This window comes from Sciurus carolinensis, chromosome 1 (assembly GCF_902686445.1).
Source record: "Sciurus carolinensis chromosome 1, mSciCar1.2, whole genome shotgun sequence".
In the NCBI taxonomy this organism is placed as follows: domain Eukaryota; kingdom Metazoa; phylum Chordata; class Mammalia; order Rodentia; family Sciuridae; genus Sciurus; species Sciurus carolinensis.
This window is the reverse complement of record NC_062213.1, coordinates 112469905-112493311: the sequence shown is the minus strand read 5'-3', so window position 1 is coordinate 112493311 and position 23407 is coordinate 112469905. Positions and strand designations below refer to the sequence as shown.

Genomic DNA, 23407 nt, shown 5'->3' with positions numbered 1-23407 from the left:
CAGAACTTAGTTGATGGGAATACGACATCAAATAAAGCACAATCCCACTCAAAGATCTGATTGTATCTAAAGATGCATAAATCCACAGTCACTGTTCTGTGTAACAAGTGCTTTGATATAGGTGCACAGACATACCGTGGCACAGGAGGGAGCATCAGTATCAGATTGGGGGACTGAGACAGTCATCTAGTTTCTTGAAGTCTTCTCCTTTACTTGTTTCCCCATGTTTTGAAAAGTCTTAGAGGGTTTAAATTTAGCCTCTGTATTAGATTGCTAGGACTGCTGTCACCAAGGACCACAGACCAGATGGCTTAAATAACAGAAATTGATTGTTTCATGGTTGTGGAAGCAAAGTTTGAAACCTAGGTGTTTGGTAGAGTTGGTTCCCTTTTTTTTTTTTTAAACCAGGGATTAAATCCAGGGGTGCTTAACCACTGAGCAACATCCCTTGTCATTCTTAATTTTTATTTTGAGACAAGTTTTCACTAAGTTGCTTAAGGCCTCACTATGTTGCTGAGGCTGGTTTTGAACACGCAATCCTCCTGCCTCAGCCTCCCAAGCTGCTGGTATTACAGGTGTGTGCCACCACACCTGTCTGGGCTGTGCCCCCATTTATAATCTCATTTTATTCTTTAATCGCTTGTGGGTTTTGTTTGTTTTTGAAGTACTGGTGATTGAACGTAGGGCCTCCCACATGCTCGACAGGTACTCTACCTCTGAGCTATATCCTGAGCCCTCTTTTCCGCCCATATTTTTTATTGGTGCATTATAATTGTACATAGTGGTGGGAATCATTGTTACATGTTTGTATATGCACACAATATAACAATATAATTTGGCCAAAGTCATTCCCCAGTATTTCCCCTTTTCTTCTTCTTCCCCCTCCCTCTGGTCCCTTTCCTCTACTCTGCAGGTCTCCCTTCAATTTCCATGAGATCCCCTGCCACCTTTTTTTCCTACTCTAGCTTCCACATATGAAAGAACACAAAAGATCCTTGATTTTCTGAGTTTGGCTTATTTTGCATAACATAATGTTCTCAAATTCCATCCATTTCCTGCAAAATGACTTAATTTCTTTCTTCTTTATGACTGAATAAAACTCCATTTTGCATATATGTATCATTTTCTTTATCCATTCATCCACTGATGAATACCTAGGCCATCCCCTTTTTAAATTTTGTTCTGACAGGGTTTTGATAAGTTGCTTAGGCTGGTCTGGAACTTGAGAGCCTCCTGCCTCAGTCTCTCAAGTAGCTGGAATTACAGGCCTGTGCCACCATGCCTGGCCACTTGTTAAATAGTATATTCATACATGTGTGCATGTACACAAGTATATTTTTTTAGCATCTGTATAGACACCAATCTTACATCCATTTTGTAGATGTGAAAAAAATTAACAAATAGATGAAATAATATGGCCAGGGTCACATAGAAATTATGAATTTGCATAGTTAATGGCAGATGTGTTGCCAGTTCCTAAATCTCAATTTTATGCTTTGAACACTTGTATTTATACAATGATTGGTGTATCTTAGCCACTGAGCCCCTTAATATTGTTAGGCTATATCTCATTTGGTGGTTGTAAAAGTCTTAATTGTTTCTCAAAAACATAGGTCCTCGTGCCCCTGCCAACATTCAAGTCTCTTTTGATAGTGGGGCTCTGAAGGCATTTGTGTCATGGACACCGACAGAAGGAGCCTTCAACTACACTGTGATGGCTCTGAGTAGCTCTTCTGAGCGGAGCTGCAGTACAACTTTCAGTTCCTGCAGCATCTCTTCCCTCCAGTGTGGAACTGAGTATCTGATTTCAGTTTTAGCAAGTAATGATGCTGGATCTAGCAAGTCCTCTTCATCAGTGACCTTGAAAACAGGTATGCAAACAAGAGTGAAAACCCTGCAGAGTTGGCAAGTCAAAGTCCCTGACAATATTTCAGAACACTCTGGAAGCAGTCAAAACCAAAGCCTGGTCCAAATGAAAGCATTGAGTTGGACATCCTGATGAATTTGAATAACATGAATAGGGAAATCAGGTTTTATGAATTGTGAAAAAGCACTGCTTTAAATATTTGGAGGCCTGGCTTCTATTCCAGATCTTCCATTAGTTAGTTTTTTCATTATTTATTTTATTTTATTTTTGAGACAGGATCTTGCTGTATAGCTCAGGCTGACCTTGAATTCTTGGGCTCAAGTGATCGTCCTATCTCAGCTTCTTGGCTTCTTTTTCATTTTTAAAGTTATGAAGATTCTAAAATCCATTTGGGGGGTTGTTTGTTTATTTGGTGCTGGAGATAACCCAGGAACGCTTTGCCACTGAGCTTTATCATCCCTTTTTATTTTTATTTTGAGACTTTTGAGACAGGAGCTTGTTAAGTTGCATAAGGTCTCAATAAGTTGCTGAGGCTGTCCTCAAACTTGCAATCCTCCTGCCCCAGCATCCCAAATCCCTGGGATTATAGGCATGTGCCACTGTGCCTGGCCTGATGGGGTTATGCACACAGCTCTAACTGTGCAGTACAGATTACTGTCTCTTCTTGTCATCAAGTGTCATGAGAGACTTGGTGGGAGATTTTTTTTTTCTTTTGGTACCAGGGATTAAACACAGAGGCACTCAACCACTGAGCCACATCCCAGCCTTTTTTATATTTTATTTTGAGAAAGGGTCTCCCTAAATTGCTTAGGACCTAGCTAAACTGCTGAGTCTGGCTTTGACCTTATGATCCTTCTGTCTCAGTCTCCCAAGGTGGGAGATATTTTTTAAGATGAAGGTAGGATATTTCTAGTTCTGAATCCAAGTAGCTGGATTATAGACCTGTGTCACCAAGTTCAGCAAAACCCCCGTATTTTAAAATGACTACCAAACCCTGGTGGCCCATCATTTCTCTTATATAATTAGAGAATGTAGATAGGTCTTTGTGGTTTGCTGTAGTGCTTTGGGCCCTATAGCATAGACTTTGGTTCTCTAAAGAAAATCTTCTAACATTTCTAGTACACCAGATTCAGTCTATTAAAAAACTCATAGTTGCCGATTTGGGTTGTCTAGAAATCTTGGATAACTGCAAAGATGCAAAGAAAAATCTCCTGCAATAGTCTTACAATTGGTTATTATTGATTATTTCTTAGTGGCTTGTGCACCTGGAAGGGTGATGATCCAAGAAGATCCCCCTGGGCACCTGTCTGTGGCTTGGTCCAATGTAGATCTGGGTGATTACTATGTGGCTTTTGTGAAGAGCGATGATGGCTGGGAAGTACACTGCAATACATCCACCACCCAGTGCAGCTTCTTATCTGAGTGTGGCTTCACTTACTTTATTAGTGTTTTTGCCTATAATAAGGCAGGGCAGAGTCCTTTGGGTGATGTATTCAATTACACAACAGGTAAGTTGTATTTGATGCTTGTACAGGGAGTGTAAGTTCACTAAACTCAGCGGCAGAGTAGATCACCTATTGTACTTACCAACTTGCCACCTGGGAATCATTCTAGGACCGGGAATACAAAGTGAATATCTCGTCTCAATCTTTCCAGACTAGGAAAATTTGGCTTTGTGAACTCAAGCTTTACAGAAATGCAAGGTTAGCTAGGTGTAGCAGCTCATGCCTGTAATCGCAGAGACTTGGGAGGCTGAGTGAGGAAGATGGAAAGTTCTAGGCCAAACTTGCCTGGGCAACTTAATGAGATCCTGAAAAGAATGTAGCTCAAGCCTGCTCTGAAAAGTTGCATATTCCGCAAAGATCTACTTGGGGTTCAGGCCTGGATGCTGAAGAGAGTGCAGTCTCTCCATTTCAGGAGTTTACTCTGTTCCTGGGACCAGAGAGACAGATGCAATGGCCAAGATGCTATGTGGTGTGGAGGGCTTTGAAGTAGAACACCTGGATTTTAAGTTCTAACTTGACCATGTCAAGGGATGATGATGTCTATCTTGCTACTTCCTTAGTATCCTTCACTAAAAGTGGGTCAAATAATAATAACAAAAATAGAAAAAAGTCCTTTGTAAGTGATAAAGCAGAATGCAAATATTTTCATGAACATGGTTATTACCATGACTACTCTCCTCTGTGAGGCTTGGAACTTATATTGGTCATAGATTATGTTTTATTTATTTGTCACTAGTGCTTCTCATAGTGTGATCAGCATATGGGAGATGCTCAGTTTTTGGAGAATGAATGGAGTGAAATAGAATTAATTAACTATATTTATGAATAAAAATATTCTGATTATATAAAATATTTGCTTGGATTATAATAAGTTTTACCAGTTTGAAAGATCCAAATAATTAGTGCTTTTGGAATTTGGAGTAAGTGGCTATCAGTAAGGTTTCAAGAATACAGGAGAGGTTTCCAAAGGGAGTGGCCTTGAGCTGGAGTTTAGAATGGATGGAATGTAGGTAGGGCAAGAACTTCTCAGAGAAACCCCAAGCTGAGTTAGATATTTGTTAGGAGGGCTCTTAAGGTCTCTTCTAAGATCTGCTAATACAATCACCAGCTTTATCTGGTTTAGTGTCTGGAAAGAGTGACAGCCTTTGAGAAGTTAGGCTAAGTATGACTTTGTCAGCCAGAAGAGGGGAAAGACTTTCTCACAGGGGGTTCACAGTCTTCAAGACATACAGTCGTGAGAGCACAGACAGGTGGAGAGTTGAAAAGTCTGATATATATATGTGGAGGGGACATGTGAATATTATAACTTGTAATGACCTTGAATGTTATGCTGAGGATGTATCCTTCATGTAGTGAGAGTAAGGCCAAGGTTGGACCTGAACACATAAGAGAATATTGTTATTATTATTATTAATTTATTTTTTGGTACCAGGAATTGAACCCTGTGGTGCTCAACCACTGAGCTACCTTCCCCAGACCTTTTTATTTTTATTTTGAGGCAGGGTCTTACTAAGTTGCTTAGGGCCTTGCTAAATTGCTGAGGCTGGCCTCGAACTTGTGATCCTCCTGGCCTCAGCCTTCTGATTGCTGGGATTAAAGGTATGTACCATTATGCCTGGCCACATAACTGATTTTTTGAACATACACACATAAAAATTAATCCTTTTTCTCTCTTGAATTACAGAACCAATAACAATATTGAGCACTGATTGAGTAGTGAAGGAGATTATATTCTTGACCAAGAATAGGAGAAGTGGAAGATAAACTTCTCATCTCTTAGGGGTCAGGAGTTACAGGGTAAATGAAACGAGGGAGAAGAATACTCATGTCTTTTATTATGAGGTTAGAGGTTGTCCAGTGGTCACCCTGGCAGCCAGCTTAGATGATTCAACCGGTTTCAGCCAGCCCAGCTGAAGAGGAATTTCTGGCCTTGTATAAGAAAGATTAGGGCATGGTAAAAATTCAGTTAGGTCACCCAGACAAAACCGGACCAGAGTCGGGTAGGTAACAAACATACCTGTAGGAAGTTATTGCAGTAGCATAGGAGAATGGTGACAGAGCTTGTGGCCATGGGGAGGTCTGGCCTCAAGGACCCCCTCTGGTGGCATTGCTCCTGCAGTGACCTCATTCCCTCTGGGCTCCTGCTTTCAGCTCCCTGTTGTCCTAGTGACATTAACCCAGTGCTGGTGTCCAGTGAGAGAGTAGAGGTTGTCTGGTCTCCTGTTCGTGGTGCTGAACTCTACGAAACCAAGGCTGTGGCTGGGTCCAATGTGGTAGAGTGCAACGACACGGCCCCTGCTTGCACTCTCTCAGCTCTGGAATGTGACACCACATACAGCGTCACAGTATATTCCCTCAGTGAAGTCCGGGGTATCAACACATCCTGCCGTTCACGCTTTATCACCACAGGTATGGTACAGCTATGCTTTTACCCACCAATGTCCAATTCACCCTCTGTGTGCCGCAGGACAGACTCTCAGCAAAACCTGAAAGAAGGTTCCCACTAACCACTGTTTGTAGGGACCAGTAGAGCTCCTGCTGTATTAAGGAGAGACAGAAGAGAAAGTGAAGGAGGAAAGTGGGGGAAAGGGGAACAAAAGGGAAACCACGAGGAGAGAAGGTTTTTGCCACTGACTCACTCAGTCATTCAGTTCCTTCTGCCTTCGAGGGACCTGCCTGTACACAGGCTCATGGTGCACAAGGGTTTGTCTTACTTTTGCTTTCAGAATTAAAAATGCTTTTAAACCTTTTCCAGTTGATTCTACCCTATAAGAACCCAATACCTTATGTCAGTGTCAACAGTTTTCCACACAAAGACTCTATGAATTTGGCCTATATGCATGATATTGTTGAAAACTATGATGGTGATGATGTGTGTGTGTGTGTGTGTGTGTGTGTGTGTGTTTGTGTGGTGCTGGGGATTGAACCCTGGGGTGCTCTACCACTGAGCTATATCCCTAGTTCTTTTTATTCTTTATTTTGAGTCTCATTAAGTTGCTGAGGCTGGTCTTGAACTTGGGATCCTCAGCCTCCCAAATCACTGGGATTACAGTGTGTGCTGTGCCCAGCCTATGTTAATTGTACTTTGGGGGGGAAATTATTTTTTTTTCCAGTTCCAGGGATTGAACCCAGAGCCACTTAACCACTGAGCCACATCCCCAGCCCTCTTTATATTGTATCTTGAGACAGGGTCTCACTAAGTTGCTTAGGGCCTTGCTAAATTACTGGGGCTGGTCTTGAACTTTTGATCCTCCTGCCTCAATCTCCAGAGTCACTGGGATTACAAGCGTGCTCCACCGTGCCTGGCAAAAATGCATTTTAGACTAAATAACACATGTATTCCCCTTTCCCCAATAGGAGGGTTGAAACCCAGGGGTGCTCTACCACTGAGTTACAGCTCTAGCTCTTTTTATTTTTTATTTTGAGACCAAGTTTTTGAGGCTGACCTTAAATCTGTGGTTCTTCTGTCTCAGCCTCCCAAGTCAATGGGATTATAAACCTGCACCGCCACACCTAGCACACATGTGATACTTTTGACCTAAACTGTTTCAATTAATAATTTAAAATCTCTAGGTCCTTGCAGTCCTGAAATAATAAATATTTCCAAGGATGCCTTCTCCACGATTCATGTGCACTGGCGATCCACCAACGATGATGCCACTTACACAGTGACTGCCCAGGGGGAGAAGGGACTGTATCAGTGCAGCAGCACAGGAGAGTCCTGTACCATGGGGGGCCTGCCCTGTGGCTCAGTGTTCTCTGTCACTGCTGTGGCCGAAACACGGGCAGGATGGAGCCTGCCCAGCTACAGCATGCCCCTGGAAACAGGTATGTAGCAAACACCAGACCAAACACTGACTTTGGGAGGTCTTTAGGATATGTTTTAAGATATGGACTTTATTTGTTCTACCCTAAGTGTGATATAAATACAGTACACTCAGAACCCTTCCAAAGAGTCCCAGTCTTAAAAAATCGAACTTTCAGCATTTTATATGCACTGTAAAAATCTCATCAAAAGACTCTAGTATCATCTTACATTGGCATCAAAGGAGCAATGCATTCACTACAAAAACATTTATTAGAATTTATATTCTCTCTGGGTACAATCTGTCAAAACAGCTAACAAGTAACCGAATGAACTGATTTATTATTTGTCTCTTTGGTTCGGCTCTTTCATATTCTTCTCTAAAAAATGCTTTCTGAGTTTCAGTTTCCTAATCAGAGGGGGATAATAGCCTTATGTGGTAGTGTGTATTAAATTTACTAAAGGTGCAAAGCACTTAGCATATGACCTGATCATAGTAAGAGTTCCATAAAAGGAAAGTGCTATTGCTGGGCCTGGAATCCCAGCAACTCAGGAGGCACAGGCAGGAGGATCACAAGTTCAAGGTTAGCCTCAGCAACTTAGTCAGACCCTATATCAAAATAAAAAATAAAAAGGGCTGAGGATGTAACTCAGTAGTAAAGTGCCCCTGGGTTCTGTCCCCAGTACAAAAGAAGAACGAAAGAAAAGAAAAATGCTATTTCTTTATAGCATTGTATGAATGAATATTTGGCAAATTATTTAAAATCTTTGCACATTATTTTCTCTTATACATAACAGATGACATTTTGGACTATAAAAGTTGAAACATCTAAAAAAATAAAGCAGCAGAACAGGGAAAATGGCCAAATACACAACAAGTTTCTGTAACCTATATAAAGGATCCCTGAAAAATTGAGATGGCCATGGTATCTTAGGAGGCTAGGAAATCAAGTTTTTTGATTGTTTGTTTGTTTGTTTGTTTGTTTGTTTGTTGGTGCTAGGGATCGAATCCTAGGTAAGTGCTCTACCACTGAACCATAAGCCCAGTGTAGGAAATCAAGTTTTTATATCAGTGATGTACTAAGAAAAGTTCAAGAAAGGAAAAATACATTTTCTTGCAAATGTTATAAGATGTTTTATTGGCACCATTTGACCCAGCTATCCCACTCCTTGGCCTATACCCAAAGGATTTAAAATCAGCATATTACAGAGATACAGCCACATCAATGTTCATAGCTGCTCAGTTCACAATAGCCAGATTGTGGAACCAACCTAGATGTCCTTCAATTGATGAATGGATAAAGAAAATGTGGTATATATATACAATGGAATATTACTCTGCCATAAAGAATGATAAAATTATGGCATTTGCAGGCAAATGGATGAAACTGGAGAATATCATGCTAAGTGAGATAAGCCAATCTCAAAAAACCAAAGGAAGAATGATATCGCTAATAAGTGGATGAGGACACATAATGGGGGGTGGGAAGAGTTAGTGTTAGGTTAGAGTTAGGTTTAGGGAGGGGGGCAAGAATGGAGGAAGGAAGGACTGTATAGAGGGAAAAGAGGGGTGGGAGGGGTGGGGAGGAGGGAAAAAATAACAGAATGAATCAAACATTACCCTATGTAAATTTATGATTACACAAATGGTATGCCTTTACGCCATGTACAAACAGAGAAACAACATGTATCCCATTTGTGTACAATAAAAAAAAAAAAGATGTTTTATTGGGAGAAGAAATGAATGCATCCATTGCTTTGCAGTTTGCGACTAGAATTGTTCAAGTTGGGGAACAACAAAGGATTTCATTTTTATTGTGAAAGAAAAAAATTAGGGAAAGCTTCACACTAATCACAGCCTGTTAGTGCCCTGCATTCTTGGGGAAAGTACTATATAGAGTTGATGTTACAAGATGTATCAGAAGGCATGAACGCAAGGAAAAATTTGATTAACAATAGTAAGATTGAGAAATGTAGGATATTGAGTGAAATGCAAAGTACCATTATTAGTTGTTTTTCACAAACAATCTTCAGTGGAAATAAAACCCTGATTCTTTTTCTCTTTCCCCACTTAAGTGCCATGCTGTCCAACTGGCATGACAGTAACTCAGGTCACCCAATCAGTAATCAATGTGAGCTGGACTATTGGGATGGCAGCCCAAACCTATGTGACAGTTCTGGAATCACACATTGGACAGTCTAAGTGTCACACCCATCAAAGTCACTGCCTCCTGGGATGTATCACATGTGGCATCAACTACACAGTAACATTAAAAGCAATTAGTGCCACTGGGTTGACTGCAGACTGTGCCTACCAAAGTTATTCCTCTAGTAAGTGAATTCTTTTTTTCTTTTAAATTATACAGTTTATATAAATTGATGGTGCTCAGCAAGGTAAAATAGACATGTGTCCATGTTGCATTAATGATTCATTTGCTATGCTAATTACTCAGTGTCTAATGAAGTGTCCAGTGGTATTCATTATTGTAATAGAGAGAAGATATTTTTGTACAAGAACTATGCTTATAGCAGCAGTTTACATTTTGTAAATTTCTGGGAGAAATAAAATAAGAATCTCTTATTGACTGGGATTAATCTGAGTTTCTCTTCCCATTCTGCCTTTCTTCTTTATTCAGAATGGCCATAGATATCAATCAAACACCACAGTAAGGACTCAGCTCTTCCAAGGCCAGGCACAACCCTTTCTTCTCATTTAAAAAGATGCTGCCTCTCCACCCTGTTTGCATTGTAAATTCAGATTACTTTCTAAAATGTTTACAGTTTCCCCTTGACCTCAGAGCTTCAGATGCTTCTGAGGCTTCTGTGAGTACTTGGTGAATTGCTTCTTCTGCTGACAATCTTCAGGTACATATATATATATATTTTTTTTCCGCTGCTGGGGATTGAACCCAGGGCCTTGTGCTTGCCTTGCAACTGAGCTATATCCCCAGCCCCAGGTACATGTTTTCTGAAGGGATGACATATTTTTATATGACACCAAAACTTGCAGCAGAAGGTAACTCAGGATGGCAGAGTTTTCAGAAAGCAGATCATACATTCTATTTGGTTTGCATTATTTTCTTCTTATTATTATGCTCCCACCTCTCTCTCTTCTAAACCTCCCAAGCTCCTCCCATGATTTCTTATTTCAACAGACTAAGAGAGCAAAGACATCTGTCTACTGACAGTTTTGTTCCTTATCTTCATAAAGACCAAACCAGCAGGGAAAAACAAGGGGAAGTAAAAGTGGTGCTGGTCTAGCAAATAAGATTCCTAATCCACTAAAGTGGCTGCTTGCAGGAAGAACTGTTTGAAAACTCCTGGGGATGTCTCCCAGGCCTGAGGAGAAAGAGTACAATGACAATTAGTTACGTCTGCCCGGGCATGCAAAAGGAAGGTTGAAATGTAATTTTGGCATCCCAGAGATAGTAGAAAAGGTCTTCAGCAGGGAGTCTAAATTAAACATGGTTTCTGATAAGCTGTGTTGGTCTTATCTTCAATGCCTGCCTCCTCATTGGTAAGAAAAAATAGAAATTAGCCAGGTACAATGGCACATGCCTGTAATCCTAGCTGCTCAGGAGACTGAGGCAGAAAGATCATGAATTAAAAGCCAGCCTCAACATCTTAGAAAGACCCTGTCTCAAAATGAAAAATAAAAAGGGCTGTGGATGTGGCTCAGTGGTTAAGAGCCCCTGGGTTCAATCCCTGGTACCAAAAAAAAAAAAAAAAAAAAGAATTAATAATATTTTTCTAGCTTATCCCTCAAAGTTGTTTTGAGAATCAAATCAAAAAGTAAAAGCATGTGCAGTAGGCTTCAATTTATGTAAGCTGGATTATACTTTATTTTGACCCATTATCTTCCATTAATTTTACTAATTCCATTAATTAGTTTTGGGAATATGACCCATTGCTTATTTCACACCTGAAAAAAATCCTTTAGAAGAATAAATCAAATGAGACTGATTATCTGTAGGAATTTTTACAAAATACACAATAGCATCTTTTTTGGGGGGTGGCAAGGGATACTGGGTATTGAACTCAGGCGCACTCAACCACTGAATCACATCCCAGCCCTATTTTATATTTTATTTAGAGACAGGGTCTCACTAAGTTGCTTAGCACCTTGCTTTTGTTGAGGCTGACTTTGAACTCGCAATCCTCCTGCCTCAGCCTCCTGAGCTGCTGGGATTACAGGCGTGCGCCACCACACCCAGCACAATAGCATCTTTAGTTATTGAGGACTACCATCTGGTGCATCTAATATGTGTTCTACTCAAGAATTTTAGGAAAAGATCCAAAAAGTACCTAACCAGCTTAGCATGGATGAAATATGGATCAGCCAACCTGGCCACAAGCCTGTCAAAGGGGCCGCTCCTAAGGTATCATGCTACTTAGTTCAGCAAAATGGTGCTTTTCAATTAGAGATGAATGCAATGAATTATATTTAAACTTCATCCCACTTAAATCAAATGACACTGGGACATTGAGGGACCTTGATAGGATTCTGTGCATCTAACTCAGTTTGAGTCATGTACAATACAGTGTATCTCTGCCAAGGGTGGAACTTCTTGAATCACCATTGTTAAATATTGAAAATTCACACCCCATACCACCCTTACACACAGATTTCTGATCATGTGGCTCAGCATGGGAAGAACTTAAACATCCCTTCAGTTCTTGCTCTGTTCTAGTCAGTAATTAATCATATCATTTTGAATAGTTTCCTTGCATTTTTTCCTCTGCAGTAATAAAGGCCATGTTTGTGTGTAATAAGTGACTTCATTTGATTTTATCCTGCAGATGCCTGCTGCCCTTTGGGGGTGAAATTATATAGACTGGGGCCTAATGGCATCCGGATCTACTGGCAAGCCTCTAGGGGTTCTGCCAACTACAGCACTGACCTCTATGGCTCCAAAGGCATTTTCACGTGCACCCCAAGTGCTGGCTTGAGTTTCTGTGATGTTACTGAAATACCCTGTGGAGATGTATATACTGTGATGGTCTCACCGGTTGCTGAAACAGGACTGAAGCTTACTTTTTGCCCCAAAAAAATATATTCAGGTAAAGCAAGTTATGAACCCTTATTTAAGACTAACCCTCAGGTCTGGGACTGTAGCTCAGTGGCACAGTGCTTGCCTAACACTTGTGAGGCACTGGGTTCGATCCTTAGCAGCACATAAAAATAAACAAATACAATAAAAGCATGCTGTTCATCTACAACTACAAACAAAACAAACTAACCTTCCACTCAGATCTGTGAATTATTTGGTATGTATGAAATTTCTACACCCTTCAAGGGACCCCTAAGCATCTTTGGAATTGTGATGTCTTATTATCTATTATTCCATTTGAAGTGCTCTTATTTTCTCAGTCCCTCTCTTACCCTTCAGAAAAAAGAACAGATGCTTACTGCTTAAATAATAAAGAAAATTTAAAAAGATTCAAGATTAGGGGATATAATTGTAACACAGTCTTAGAGATAAGGCTAGATACCCTAGTATGCTGAAAATTAAGAAACTTAAACTTTTATTTGCACAGACTGAGAATCATGACTGAGGGAAATTTGGAAGATCAGAAAAAATGAATTTATAAGTCATAAACTAGGTTTAGAAATATGAGTAGGCAGACAGTCTGATCACAAAACATGGCTGTTAGGGATGCCATCATTTTTATCAGCGTTGGCAGAAAAACATTACAGTTCTCTGACTCTGTGTTCCAACATGCTCGGCTACCTTGCCCAGGGCACAGTCATGTATTTTTCCTATATTTCTAGAAGAAAAGAAAAGAAATGATGAAACCCTAGTTTTCACAGGCAAAAGCAAGAAGAGGAATAAATGGTTCCCAACCTTTACTGATATCCAGAGTTCAAAATGTCCAATTAAAAGTAGGTGACAAGAAGTCTGAGGTGGTTCCTGGTGATGGAACAAGGCCAGCGCCTCCTGAAAGGGTATTCTCACTGTCCTTGGATGTCACGCTCTGATTCCTTGTTTTTTCATTATCTTTTCCACAAGACAAGCTGGCCCAAGGCAGGGAAGAGATAGGAACAGATTCTTGGGGTGAGGATGAGCTCTTAGGAAGAGGACCTGCCTACGATGCTCAGTAACAATGCTTCATCATTTTGAATAATAATTTACAATTTATCAAGTGTTTTCATATCCCGTGTCTCAGTGAATGATCAAAATAATCCTAAGAGGTAGGTTCAATGGATTTTCTTTGCGGGGGGCGGTTACCAGGGATTGAATTCAGGGGCACTTGACCACTGAGTTACATCCCTAGCCCTACTTTGTATTTTATTTAGAGACAGAGTCTCACTGAGATGCTTAGCACCTTGCTTTTGCTGAGGCTGGTTTTGAACTCTCCATCTTCCTGCCTCAGCCTCCAGTGCTGCTGGGATTACAGGCATGTGCCACCTTGCCCGACTGGTTCAATGGATTTTATTATCTCCAATTTATAAACAAGGAAACATGTGCAGAGGCTACAGAATTTTCATCTGCAACCCTTCTCTTTTCTTCATCTCTAAATCCATATGAGCATACTTTTTATTTATTTAGGCTTTAAAACTTTCTTTTTGTTTTCCTTCTGAGTCAGGGTCTCACTCTTGCCTAGGTTGTCCTCAAACTCCTGGGCCCAAGTGATCCTCCTGCAGCAGTCTTTTGAGTGCTGGGACTATAAGCATGTACCTGGCCCAGTTGTCTTATGATTAATTATCTTCAAAAGTTTTTCATTGCTCTGTATGATAAATCTGATCCTCTAAGCATGGTGTTCTTTCATGCTCTGTTCCCTATCTGTTTACATCTTCATTGTCCAGTAGCAATTTGATGTGAGTCATTAATGAAAATTTAAAATTTTCTAGGAGCCACATTGAGAAAGTAAAATGAAACAGGGAAAATTAATAATGCATTTAAGTTAAGCCAATGTGTCTGAAATATTTCAACATCTAATCGATGTGAAAATTAATATATTTTACATTTTTTTCAAAATCTGGTGGTCATTTTATAACACATAGCACATCTTAGTTCAGATTAGGCACATTTCCAGTACTCAATAGTTATGGGTGGTGAGTAGCTAATGTTGTGGACAGTAAAATGGTAGGCTCATTCCCCAGCACCCCTTCTGAAAGGATGCTATTCTCTAGTCTTATCTCATGGAATCCCTTCACACATGCCTGCCCCAGCCCTACATATGAACCATGCTACTGAGTAAATGCAGTACTCTTCCCCTTGACTGGAAGAATATTCTTTTCCACCCCCACCCCATAACAGCTCACATTTTCTGTTGGCCTTCTCCAGTTCTCATAGGGCAAGTTAGTGTTGTCTCTTCCTCCTTTATAACCTCAGGGCACATTTATCTTTGCCATAGCATATGACTGTGAATTGAATGAGTCCCTTAATAAATAATCTCTTTGACTCTTTCTACTTAGCACATAACTGTTGCTCAATATGTTTTAAATTAAAAAAAGAATGAATAAACCAGTTGAGGTGCCCATGATCACACAGCTAAGTGAATGAGTACCGAAAGCCCTTTGTCGTTTGTTTTCTTGATCCAGGGATCCAGGGTTGTAAGTCAGCCCTTAGAGAGAGTCATTCCTCTGATGGCTTGTTAGCTGCCAAAAGTCTTTGTTAGTCAGAATTCTTTGTTGGGGTGTCATCTCAAGCCTGCAGTCTTTCCACTATTTTTTTGGTTGTTGTTGTTGTTTTTTGTTTTTTGTACCAGGGATTGAACCCAGGGGTTACAGGCATGTACCACTGCACCTGACTCCATTTCACCTTAATAAGGACCTAGACTTCCGCTAGGAAATTCACCTTTATTCAGTCTCCTTGGCAAAAAACATGACTTTTTGAGATGTTTCCATGTTTGTTGCAACATCAGTGATGCCTTACTCTGATAATCAGAACGATATCATAAATGATAATAATAAATATCAAGTGCTATGTGCCAGGAACAATACTGAGAACTTTATGTGTATTAATTCCATTAGCCATTATAACAAACCTGTGAGGTTGGCATTCTTATTCACTTTACAGATAAACTGAGACACAGTGAAGTAACTTGCCCAAGGTCATACTGCTAATAGGTATCTCCTATTACCCAAATTTTTCCTTATTTATTCTTTGGTTCACTTTCCTCTTATTTTTCCTTAAATTATATCTTCACCATCTTATATACATCAATGAATATATTTTCAGTGTTTATGTTTTTGTTTATTACAGTAACCTGCTCTGGAAGTACACTTGGAATGGGTAAGTCGTTTTTCTTGTGGATAAAAGAGAGGGGACTTTTTGTTATTGCATTTGGGTTACTTAATGAAATCAGGGTCAAAGGCAATGCTCCAATTAGTCTGAGAGAGGCAAATGCTTTCTTTCTTTGATATCAGGGTATCCTGCTCTTCCCTCCCATATCATTTTCTTTCCTATTATAGTGTCCTTCAGATCCACCAAATGAAATGAATTCCTTTGGATTCTGAACTCTTCAAAGTCTTCTGGGGTCCCACAGAAAAATGTAAATGTTTTTTGGAGAGTCTCCTCCTTAAACCCTCCTACTTTAGAAAATTGTTCTCCACCCTGCTGTACACTGGAATCTTTGGAGGGCTTAAAATTAACTGATGCCTGCGCTCTATCCCTAGAAAGTTTGATTCAATTGGTCTGAAGTGAAGGCTGGGCATCAGGACTTTTTTCTTCCCTTTTTTTTGGTACTGGGAGTTCAACCTAAGAGCACTTTACTACTGAGATGCATCCCCAGTCCTTTTTATTATTTAAAATTTTTGAGAAAGAGTCTTGCTAAATTGCTGAGACTCTTGCTAAAGTGCTAAGGCTGGCCTCAAACTTGTGATTCTCTTGCTTCAGCCTCCCAAGTTGCTGGGATTACATGCATGTATTATTGTGCCCAACTGGGCATCAGAATTTTCAAGAGCTTCTTAGGTGATTCTAAAGTGTAGTCAAGACTGAGAACTGCTGCTTTAGAGCAATTTTCAATTTTTTTTTTTTTTTTTTTTTGATACAGAAGATTGAAGCCAGGGGTGCTTTCTCACTGAGCTACATTCCCAGCTCTTTTAATTGTTTTGACACAGGGATCTTGCTAAGTTGCTTAGGGCCTTGCTAAATTGCTGAATCTGGCCTTGAATTTTCAATCCTCCTGCCTTGGCCTCCTAAGTTTGACAGGCGTGCACCACTATATCCAGCTTTCTCAAACTTTTATGTATACAAATCACTTTGGCCTTGTTAAAGTCAGATTCTGATTTAACAGGTATGGGAGGGTGCAAGACTGTACATTGCTAACAAAATCCAGATGATACTGGTGATGACCATGTTACTGTTCTGACCACACTTTTAGTAATCAGGTGAGAATCTATTAACAGCCTGCAGAGAGCTAGGATGTTTACTTCTGGTTTGCATGGGTGGTATCCCCAGCGGGAAAAAGGGGATGTTGAAAGGAAGTTGGAGTAAAGGTAACCCTCAGTGCCTTCACAGTTTTGTTCAGGGCTGATGCTTTTTAGGACATGTTGGTTGCCCCCATGAGGTTACTCTTGGGAAGAACAGTGGAGATGATCACATGTGGGCGCTGACCCAGTAAGTAGCATAAACTGCTTCCTGAGGAATCTTTGCCACACTTCTCTAGGAAACAGCTTGCTGTGGGACCTTAGGAAAACCCTTCATGGAATATAATCAACCCCAAACTACAAATTCTCCTGATCCCAGTCAGACAGGGCTGGCTTCAGAGGGTGTGAGTAGAAATGAAGCCTCCCAGCCAGCAATCAACAATGGCCAGCCTTCCAGTGGTGGCCAGCTCCCCACCCAACACCTTCCACTGCCAGGGCCTGGGTGTTCTAGAGTGTCTCTCTACTGCCTGTTCTCTGCCTGGGCTCCTTTTCTTCTCCTAGTCCATTGCTTCTCTAAGCACAGAAATACATATACTTTCCAATTCCTGACCCACCTGCAGGTCCAAAATAAGCACAGTCCCTATTAATTTTTCAAGAGTTTTTGTTTCCCATAACTATAGGGAAACAGATCCAGCTTAGTGAAAGCAAACTGAGGAAACTTCTAGTTATAAGAAATTACTTTAGGGGCCGGAGATGTAGCTCAGTAATAGAGCGTGTGCTTACCATGTGCAAGGCCCTGGGTTCAATCCCTAGCAACCCCCCCACATTCTTCCCTCCCCCCCAAAAAAAGCTGGGCACAGTGGTACACGCTATAATCCCAACCACTTTGGAGGCTGAGGCTGGAGGAGGGAAAGCTCAAGGTCAGCTTCAGGAATTTAGTGAGGCCCTAAGCAACTTAACAAGAACCAATACTGAAACAAAAAATAAAAAGGCCTGGGGATGTAGCTCAGTGGTAAAATGCCCCTGGGTTCAATCCCCAGTGCAGTAAAATGCAAATCAAATTTGATTGCGCCTACATCGCTACTACTCAGCATCCCCAGAAAGTTTGGTACAAATATATAGTCTCAGGCCCCACTCTGACCTACCAAATCCTCAGGTTTTTGTTTGTGCATTCAAGTCTGAGAAGGCCTGCTTAGGTAGTAGTGCTTAAACTTTGTTGTGTATCAGAATCTCCTGAAAAAAATAATAAGGAACACAGGGACCCAGGTCCTATGCCCATTGAAGTGCTGCTGTATTTTTATTTTCTTTTTGAACCCCATGATTTTATTGTCTTAGGAAAATTAAAAATGAAGCTTAGAACTGGATCACTTGACCCTTTCTCTTATTTTCCCCCAGTTCAAAATGCTTTCATCTCTTAAAAGCCAGTATTCTCTTAGATCTGCAATTGAGCTCAACACACTCAGGCTCCAGGACAATCTTCTTTGTAGTTTTAGTATTTTGGGGGAAATTTGTTTAGTCTGCCCACCATAGCTACTGCTTTCCCTGTTCATGTGGAGAATCCTTGCCTTTCTTGTACTGTGCCGCTTTATGGGGTTGGTGCTTGCCATACTTCCTACAGAACATCCGGTGGGTTTTAGGAACATTCGCCATGTTTGCAGAAGCATTATCATTGCAGAAAGCTCTGCTGTATTTTCTAGTACATTTCCAGGTGATTCTGACCTATACAAAGCTTGAGAAAGTGCTGCCAAAGGTCACCACTCTCCCTTTTCTGTGTCTTTGGGCTGCGGCTTATCCTGGTTCCTTACAAGTCTGTCATCAGTCTGAAATGGGCCCCTTTCTTGAAGTAAATCCTTGTAGAAATCCTGCAAGATCTTTCAAAACCTTTAAGTCAGGTCATTTGAAGGCCTCTATTGTCATATGGATGTATGTATATCATTATACATATACATATACATATATATCATTATACATAGGAGGAAATTCTAAATTGTCTCCAGATTAGTATCCTCCTCCCTGTACACAAGACAAGTCAAATCAGGACCCTGGCTGATGTGGAGCCTCTGGATATGCTCTGAGGAGCCTTGGGAATGTTGTTGGTCTAAGACTTTTGGTCTTCCTTGACTCCTGGATTATCATAAAGTTTGTCACCTGCATGAATTGACTTTCTAAGAGACATATCTGGATTCAAATCCTGCTGCTATTATTTTATATTTACATATATATTATGTCAAATTGCCTCAGGTCTCTCTAAGCCCACATTTTCTCATCTGAAAATTGGAATAAATACTAATTTCATAAAACCTAATGAGGATTAAATGAAATGTAACTTATTGAACATGATGACAGGCTCATAGTAAGTAATAAATGGTAGTTATTAATTCAGAATCAATTTAATCTCATATCATACTCTATTATTGTATATACCAGTTATTAAGATTTAAACATGCTACTCTTAACTACAGTAATTACATTTTAACCTTAGCCCTCATAATACTCTCATAATATCTTAACTCATTTATTCTCAAAGTGTGGTTCTGGGGCCAACAACATCATCATCATCTGAAAAGTTTTCAGAAATGAAATTTCTGGGGCTCCACCAAAGACCTACAGAATCAAAAATTCTAGGGCTGGGCCCAGTCATCTTTGTTTTAACAAGCCCTGTGGGAGATTCTGATACACCCTAAGTTTGAAAAACACAGTTCAGGAAAGTTACTTTGTTACTAGAAATTAGATGCACATTGAAAGGAAGAGGAAAACAACCTATCTGAAGTGACAGGTGGAGGGTTTGTGCCTGATATCACCTCATGGGGCATCCATTATCCTCAGTAGCCTGCCCACGTGGGTGGCACCTGCATATCCCCAGAGAACTTTGAGGAAGTTTTTTGTCCACGACTGCTTAGAAGTTGGACAGTCTTATGTTCCCCGCTGCTCAACTCCCTGAATGAATGAAATATTGGAGTTCCCTGTGGAATACAGCAAGTTGGCCAATGGATGGAAAGTTCCTTGTCTTGAGCCAGTAGTTTGAGTTCAGAAAGACTCTTTAGATGCATTCGTTTCATAAAGACAGAGATCACCCTGGTTAGTCAGAAACTGCTGGTCAGTTTGAATACTTTGCCCTTTGACTAGTCAGATTGTCTCAGTTTCCTCTTTACTTGCTGTGAATTGCTGCATTTCAAATCAAAACATGACATTTGTGCTCTTTAGTTTAAGAAAATGCATATTTAATGTGTCTTGCTGCTTCTTCCCTTCCTCTCCTTTCCAGTAATTTACAGAGGGAAGAGGAATGCAGAATGATACAGTAAGCCCCAGAAAAGAAGAGACTAAGTGAGTAATGTAAATTGATTTTGTGTGAATCCACAGCAAACTTTGGTGTTTGTTTTAAAAATTCTTCCCATTTCTTTTTTTGCAGAGTTGTCTCAATTGTTAGACTAGAGATGGAAAAGATTCTATTAGAATATAAAATTCCTCTAGGATAGAAAAAGTTCTTCTGACCTTTACAAGAGTAACTCTGACTTCTTCCTGAGGGCAAGGTCAGGTGTGTCATCACCTTCAGAGGAATTCAAGGTCAACTGTGGAGAGGATTCTAGAGAAAAGGATCCAGAAATTCCTCTGGAAGGCTGCCACAGTACATCAGAAGAGAGCCCTGGAAGCATAAAAGCTTTATTTTAGCAGAAATTCAGAGGTTTCCCATCCAGACACACCACAGACTGCAACACGTCCACTTAAGTGTTTCATCAACACCAGAACTTAACATGTTTCATCAACACCAGCACTTACGATGCAGCACCCTAGCAATTCAGGGGCTGGAGATGTTCACTTCCAGAGAAGTCCAGTCACCCATGCAAGGACAGCATTCATCCCAGAACAAACCTCCATCAGGACTTCAGTTGGATAGCAGCATCTTTGAGGGCAACCTGTGGTAACAAATGCCCTTATTGCAAGTTAGGGGAGAAGCTGAGCTGCCTACAGGGTTTGCTGAGCCAAAACATCACATGATTTGACATCTGTGGGAGCATCTGGGAAAGCAGAGCTTCTGGACTGTTATGAAAAGGATTGTGGTCATGCTTTCTGAGTGGCAAAGATGTCAGATGGAGCAGCAGCCAAAGGCAGAGACTCAAACTGTGGCAGACTGACATAGACATATCTTTTTGGGGGGAGTAACATCAATCTTGTTGGCTATGTTCCACGCTCACATTGTAACTGCTTTTTTCATCTTTGGAGGGGAAAGGCTATGATATAGAAATAAATCTGTTGTACCTAGAAAAATGTTTGTCCTTTTAATGCCCGTCACCTAATTTTAAAAGTGTGAATAGAACTTGTGCAACACACGCACGTGCATGCACACACACACACACACACACACACCCACACAGAGAGACACACACTACAGTGTTTACTCCCCAAAAGCATGGCTATGGAACCAAGAATGTCCATGGTTGGGAACAACCATAAAACATTGTCCAGAGGGAGTTGGGCGTATGGAGTTAGACTTGAGGTCAGCACCGAAGGAGGGTAAAATTCCCTTCCTATGTCTCCTTTTCCCTTTCTCAGTTAACTTATCAAAACCAAGGGAGAAGGTGACATGCTTTCTCTGAATGACTAATAATCAGAGATGCATAATGTGTCATTGATAACATATCCTTCCCAGAGCATTTGCACATTAAAACAAATCAAAGACAAAGGTCCCTAAAAGTGGAGTTTGATGCATCAGAGAGCACACATAGAGGAGGGTTGAATTTAGTTCACTTTTGTCTTAAACACCAGTGAGTGAACAGGGGGTGGGTTGGGCTAGGTATACCACCATTGCTCAGAGAACTCATTACTCATAGATTCCTGAGAATCAACCCTGGAAGTTCAAATTCACTACATTTGGGAGGGGCCTGGTAATCCATATTTTTAACAAGTTCATCAAGTGATTCTGACTAGCCAGGTTTGGGAATTTTTTCTTCAGTGCTGGAAATCAAACCCCAGGCTTTAGGCATGCTGGGCAAGCAATCTGTCATTGAGTTACTTCCCCAACTCCAGGTTTGGGAGCCTTCAAAACCTTGCCATGTAAGTTCCTCCTTGAAGCAAAATTTCAGTGATGGGAGGCTGGGAAGATAGAGACCTGTGCCCTGTGAGGAAAGACTGGTGAGATCTGAAGCATTCAGAGAAGGCCCAGGCCCTGTGAGGGAAACACTGATGGTGTAGAACTGTGACTGTGTGTTCCAGATCCCAGTCAGACCATCTTCTGAGTCAAGTCACTGGCAAGGTATGCCTTCTGGATGGTGGTGTGTTCTTGGCTGACTGGAGTAGCCAAAGAGCCCAGGCAAAGTCAAAGAAAAGGACAGAATCTCTGTCCCAGGGAACTGGGACCAATATATGAATATCCTGCAAATATCAGAGCACAGAAAATGAAATGGTCATCTATAGCTGAGCTGCCTTGATCAGAATTCCATGGAAGACAATGTGGTCTACACTGAGTAAAGATAAAACTAGTTGACACGTATATAGCCCAGACTATGTGCTTCTCAGTGCTTTCCACAAACTCATTCGACTCTCATAATAACCCTACAAGCTGGGTAATGAAGTTATCACCTTTGACAAAGAAAGGTCAAAAAGTTCACCCACATTCATACAACTAATCAGTGTAAAACACTTCAAGGGAGCTAAGTAAGTGGCATTGTTTAGACCTGCTAATCAATGTTTTCTTTATGGAAAATATTTCTTTAGATTGTCATGATGAATTATTGGTGAATATGACTTGAGAATAGGATAGAGTGAGTGATCTGTCCTAACTCCAGTACCTATGCATTCAGTCCTTGTTTTTTTTTGTCTATTATCTGCTCTGTGAATTATATGAAGCAGCCTTTCATCTTTGGCCAGTGTTAGTGGATTTTACCTTCATTTTGCTGTATCATGTCCAGGGAATCAAAATTCATTTTTCAATTTGCCCAGGAAAGTCAACTAGGGGAGATTTAGAGACAACACGTAAGGTGGTTATGCAAAATTGGAGGAGCATGGGAGAATAAGCAATTTGGTACAAGAGAAAGGTCAATATTCTTGGTACCAGATCCAAATTCTAGCCTATCCTAGTATTTTATATGATGTATTTAACCTTTCTTATCTTCCTTTTTCTCATTTGTCAAATGGCAACAAAGGTTGTCATCTTGCTGGGTGGTTGTGAGGTTTGAGATAATTTATCACACAAGTGCAATGTAACTGAGGTGTTTGAAGTCACACTGCTAGTAAGAAGCAGAGTCAGAATTTTCAAGATGTAGATAAAGCCCATGCTTCCTCCATTATTCATCTGCCATCCTGGAATCTGGCCTTTAGGAGTATGAACCACAACTGCATTCCTTGTGTCCAAAGTTAAATTTTCCAACCCTTTTTGCGTCATTTCCTGGCACCTAGTTATTCTCCTCAAAAATGAGAGATGGAAGTGCCACACTTTCCTCTTGGTTTGACCCTTCAGGGCAACAGTTCTACTTCAGAACGGTCAGTCTATGTTGTCCTGAATTTTTCTCATGGTTTTGGTTTTCACCCTACTATACTAGCACAACCTGATTTAAAATTAAAAAGGGAGGGGGAAATAATATGTGCATTTATATAAAATTCCAAACAACTGATTCAATTTAAAGTAGATTAAGGGAGGCCAGGGCTCCAGCTTCTATTCTCATATAAACCTCAAATGGAAGAAAAAAAAAATTCATGCCACAGGTTGTGCCTGAATCAATTTGATGACTCTTTTTAGTCTTCATTCTTCTTTTTTCTCCAAAAAATTATAAATTATCCCACGAACTGCTCTACTGCTTTCTGATTCCCTGTAGCACTGAAAGTGCATCCTTGGCAATTAATTTAACTGCATTGTCTGTTTTTTTTTTTTTTATCTGTAAGGATTGTTTTGAGGATCAATGAGATAATTCATTTTGCAT

At 40.5% G+C, this 23407-nt stretch overlaps 1 protein-coding gene and 1 pseudogene across 1 annotated transcript in view; one reads left to right on the top strand and one right to left on the bottom strand.

Annotated features, from left to right (window-relative positions):
* Fndc7 (fibronectin type III domain containing 7) overlaps positions 1-20028 on the top strand; it is a 28756-nt gene extending 8728 nt beyond the window's left edge. The window contains exons 5-13 of the mRNA XM_047519032.1: positions 1614-1871; positions 3121-3375; positions 5524-5781; positions 6946-7200; positions 9254-9508; positions 11978-12238; positions 15388-15417; positions 19756-19817; positions 19903-20028. Coding sequence (XP_047374988.1) covers positions 1614-1871; positions 3121-3375; positions 5524-5781; positions 6946-7200; positions 9254-9508; positions 11978-12238; positions 15388-15417; positions 19756-19787 — 1604 coding nt within the window. The 3' untranslated portion in view covers positions 19788-19817; positions 19903-20028. The remainder of the gene's footprint in view (positions 1-1613; positions 1872-3120; positions 3376-5523; positions 5782-6945; positions 7201-9253; positions 9509-11977; positions 12239-15387; positions 15418-19755; positions 19818-19902) is intronic.
* Positions 17847-18143, bottom strand: LOC124960313 (60S ribosomal protein L36a-like; annotated as a pseudogene).
* Positions 20029-23407: the final 3379 nt, after the last annotated feature.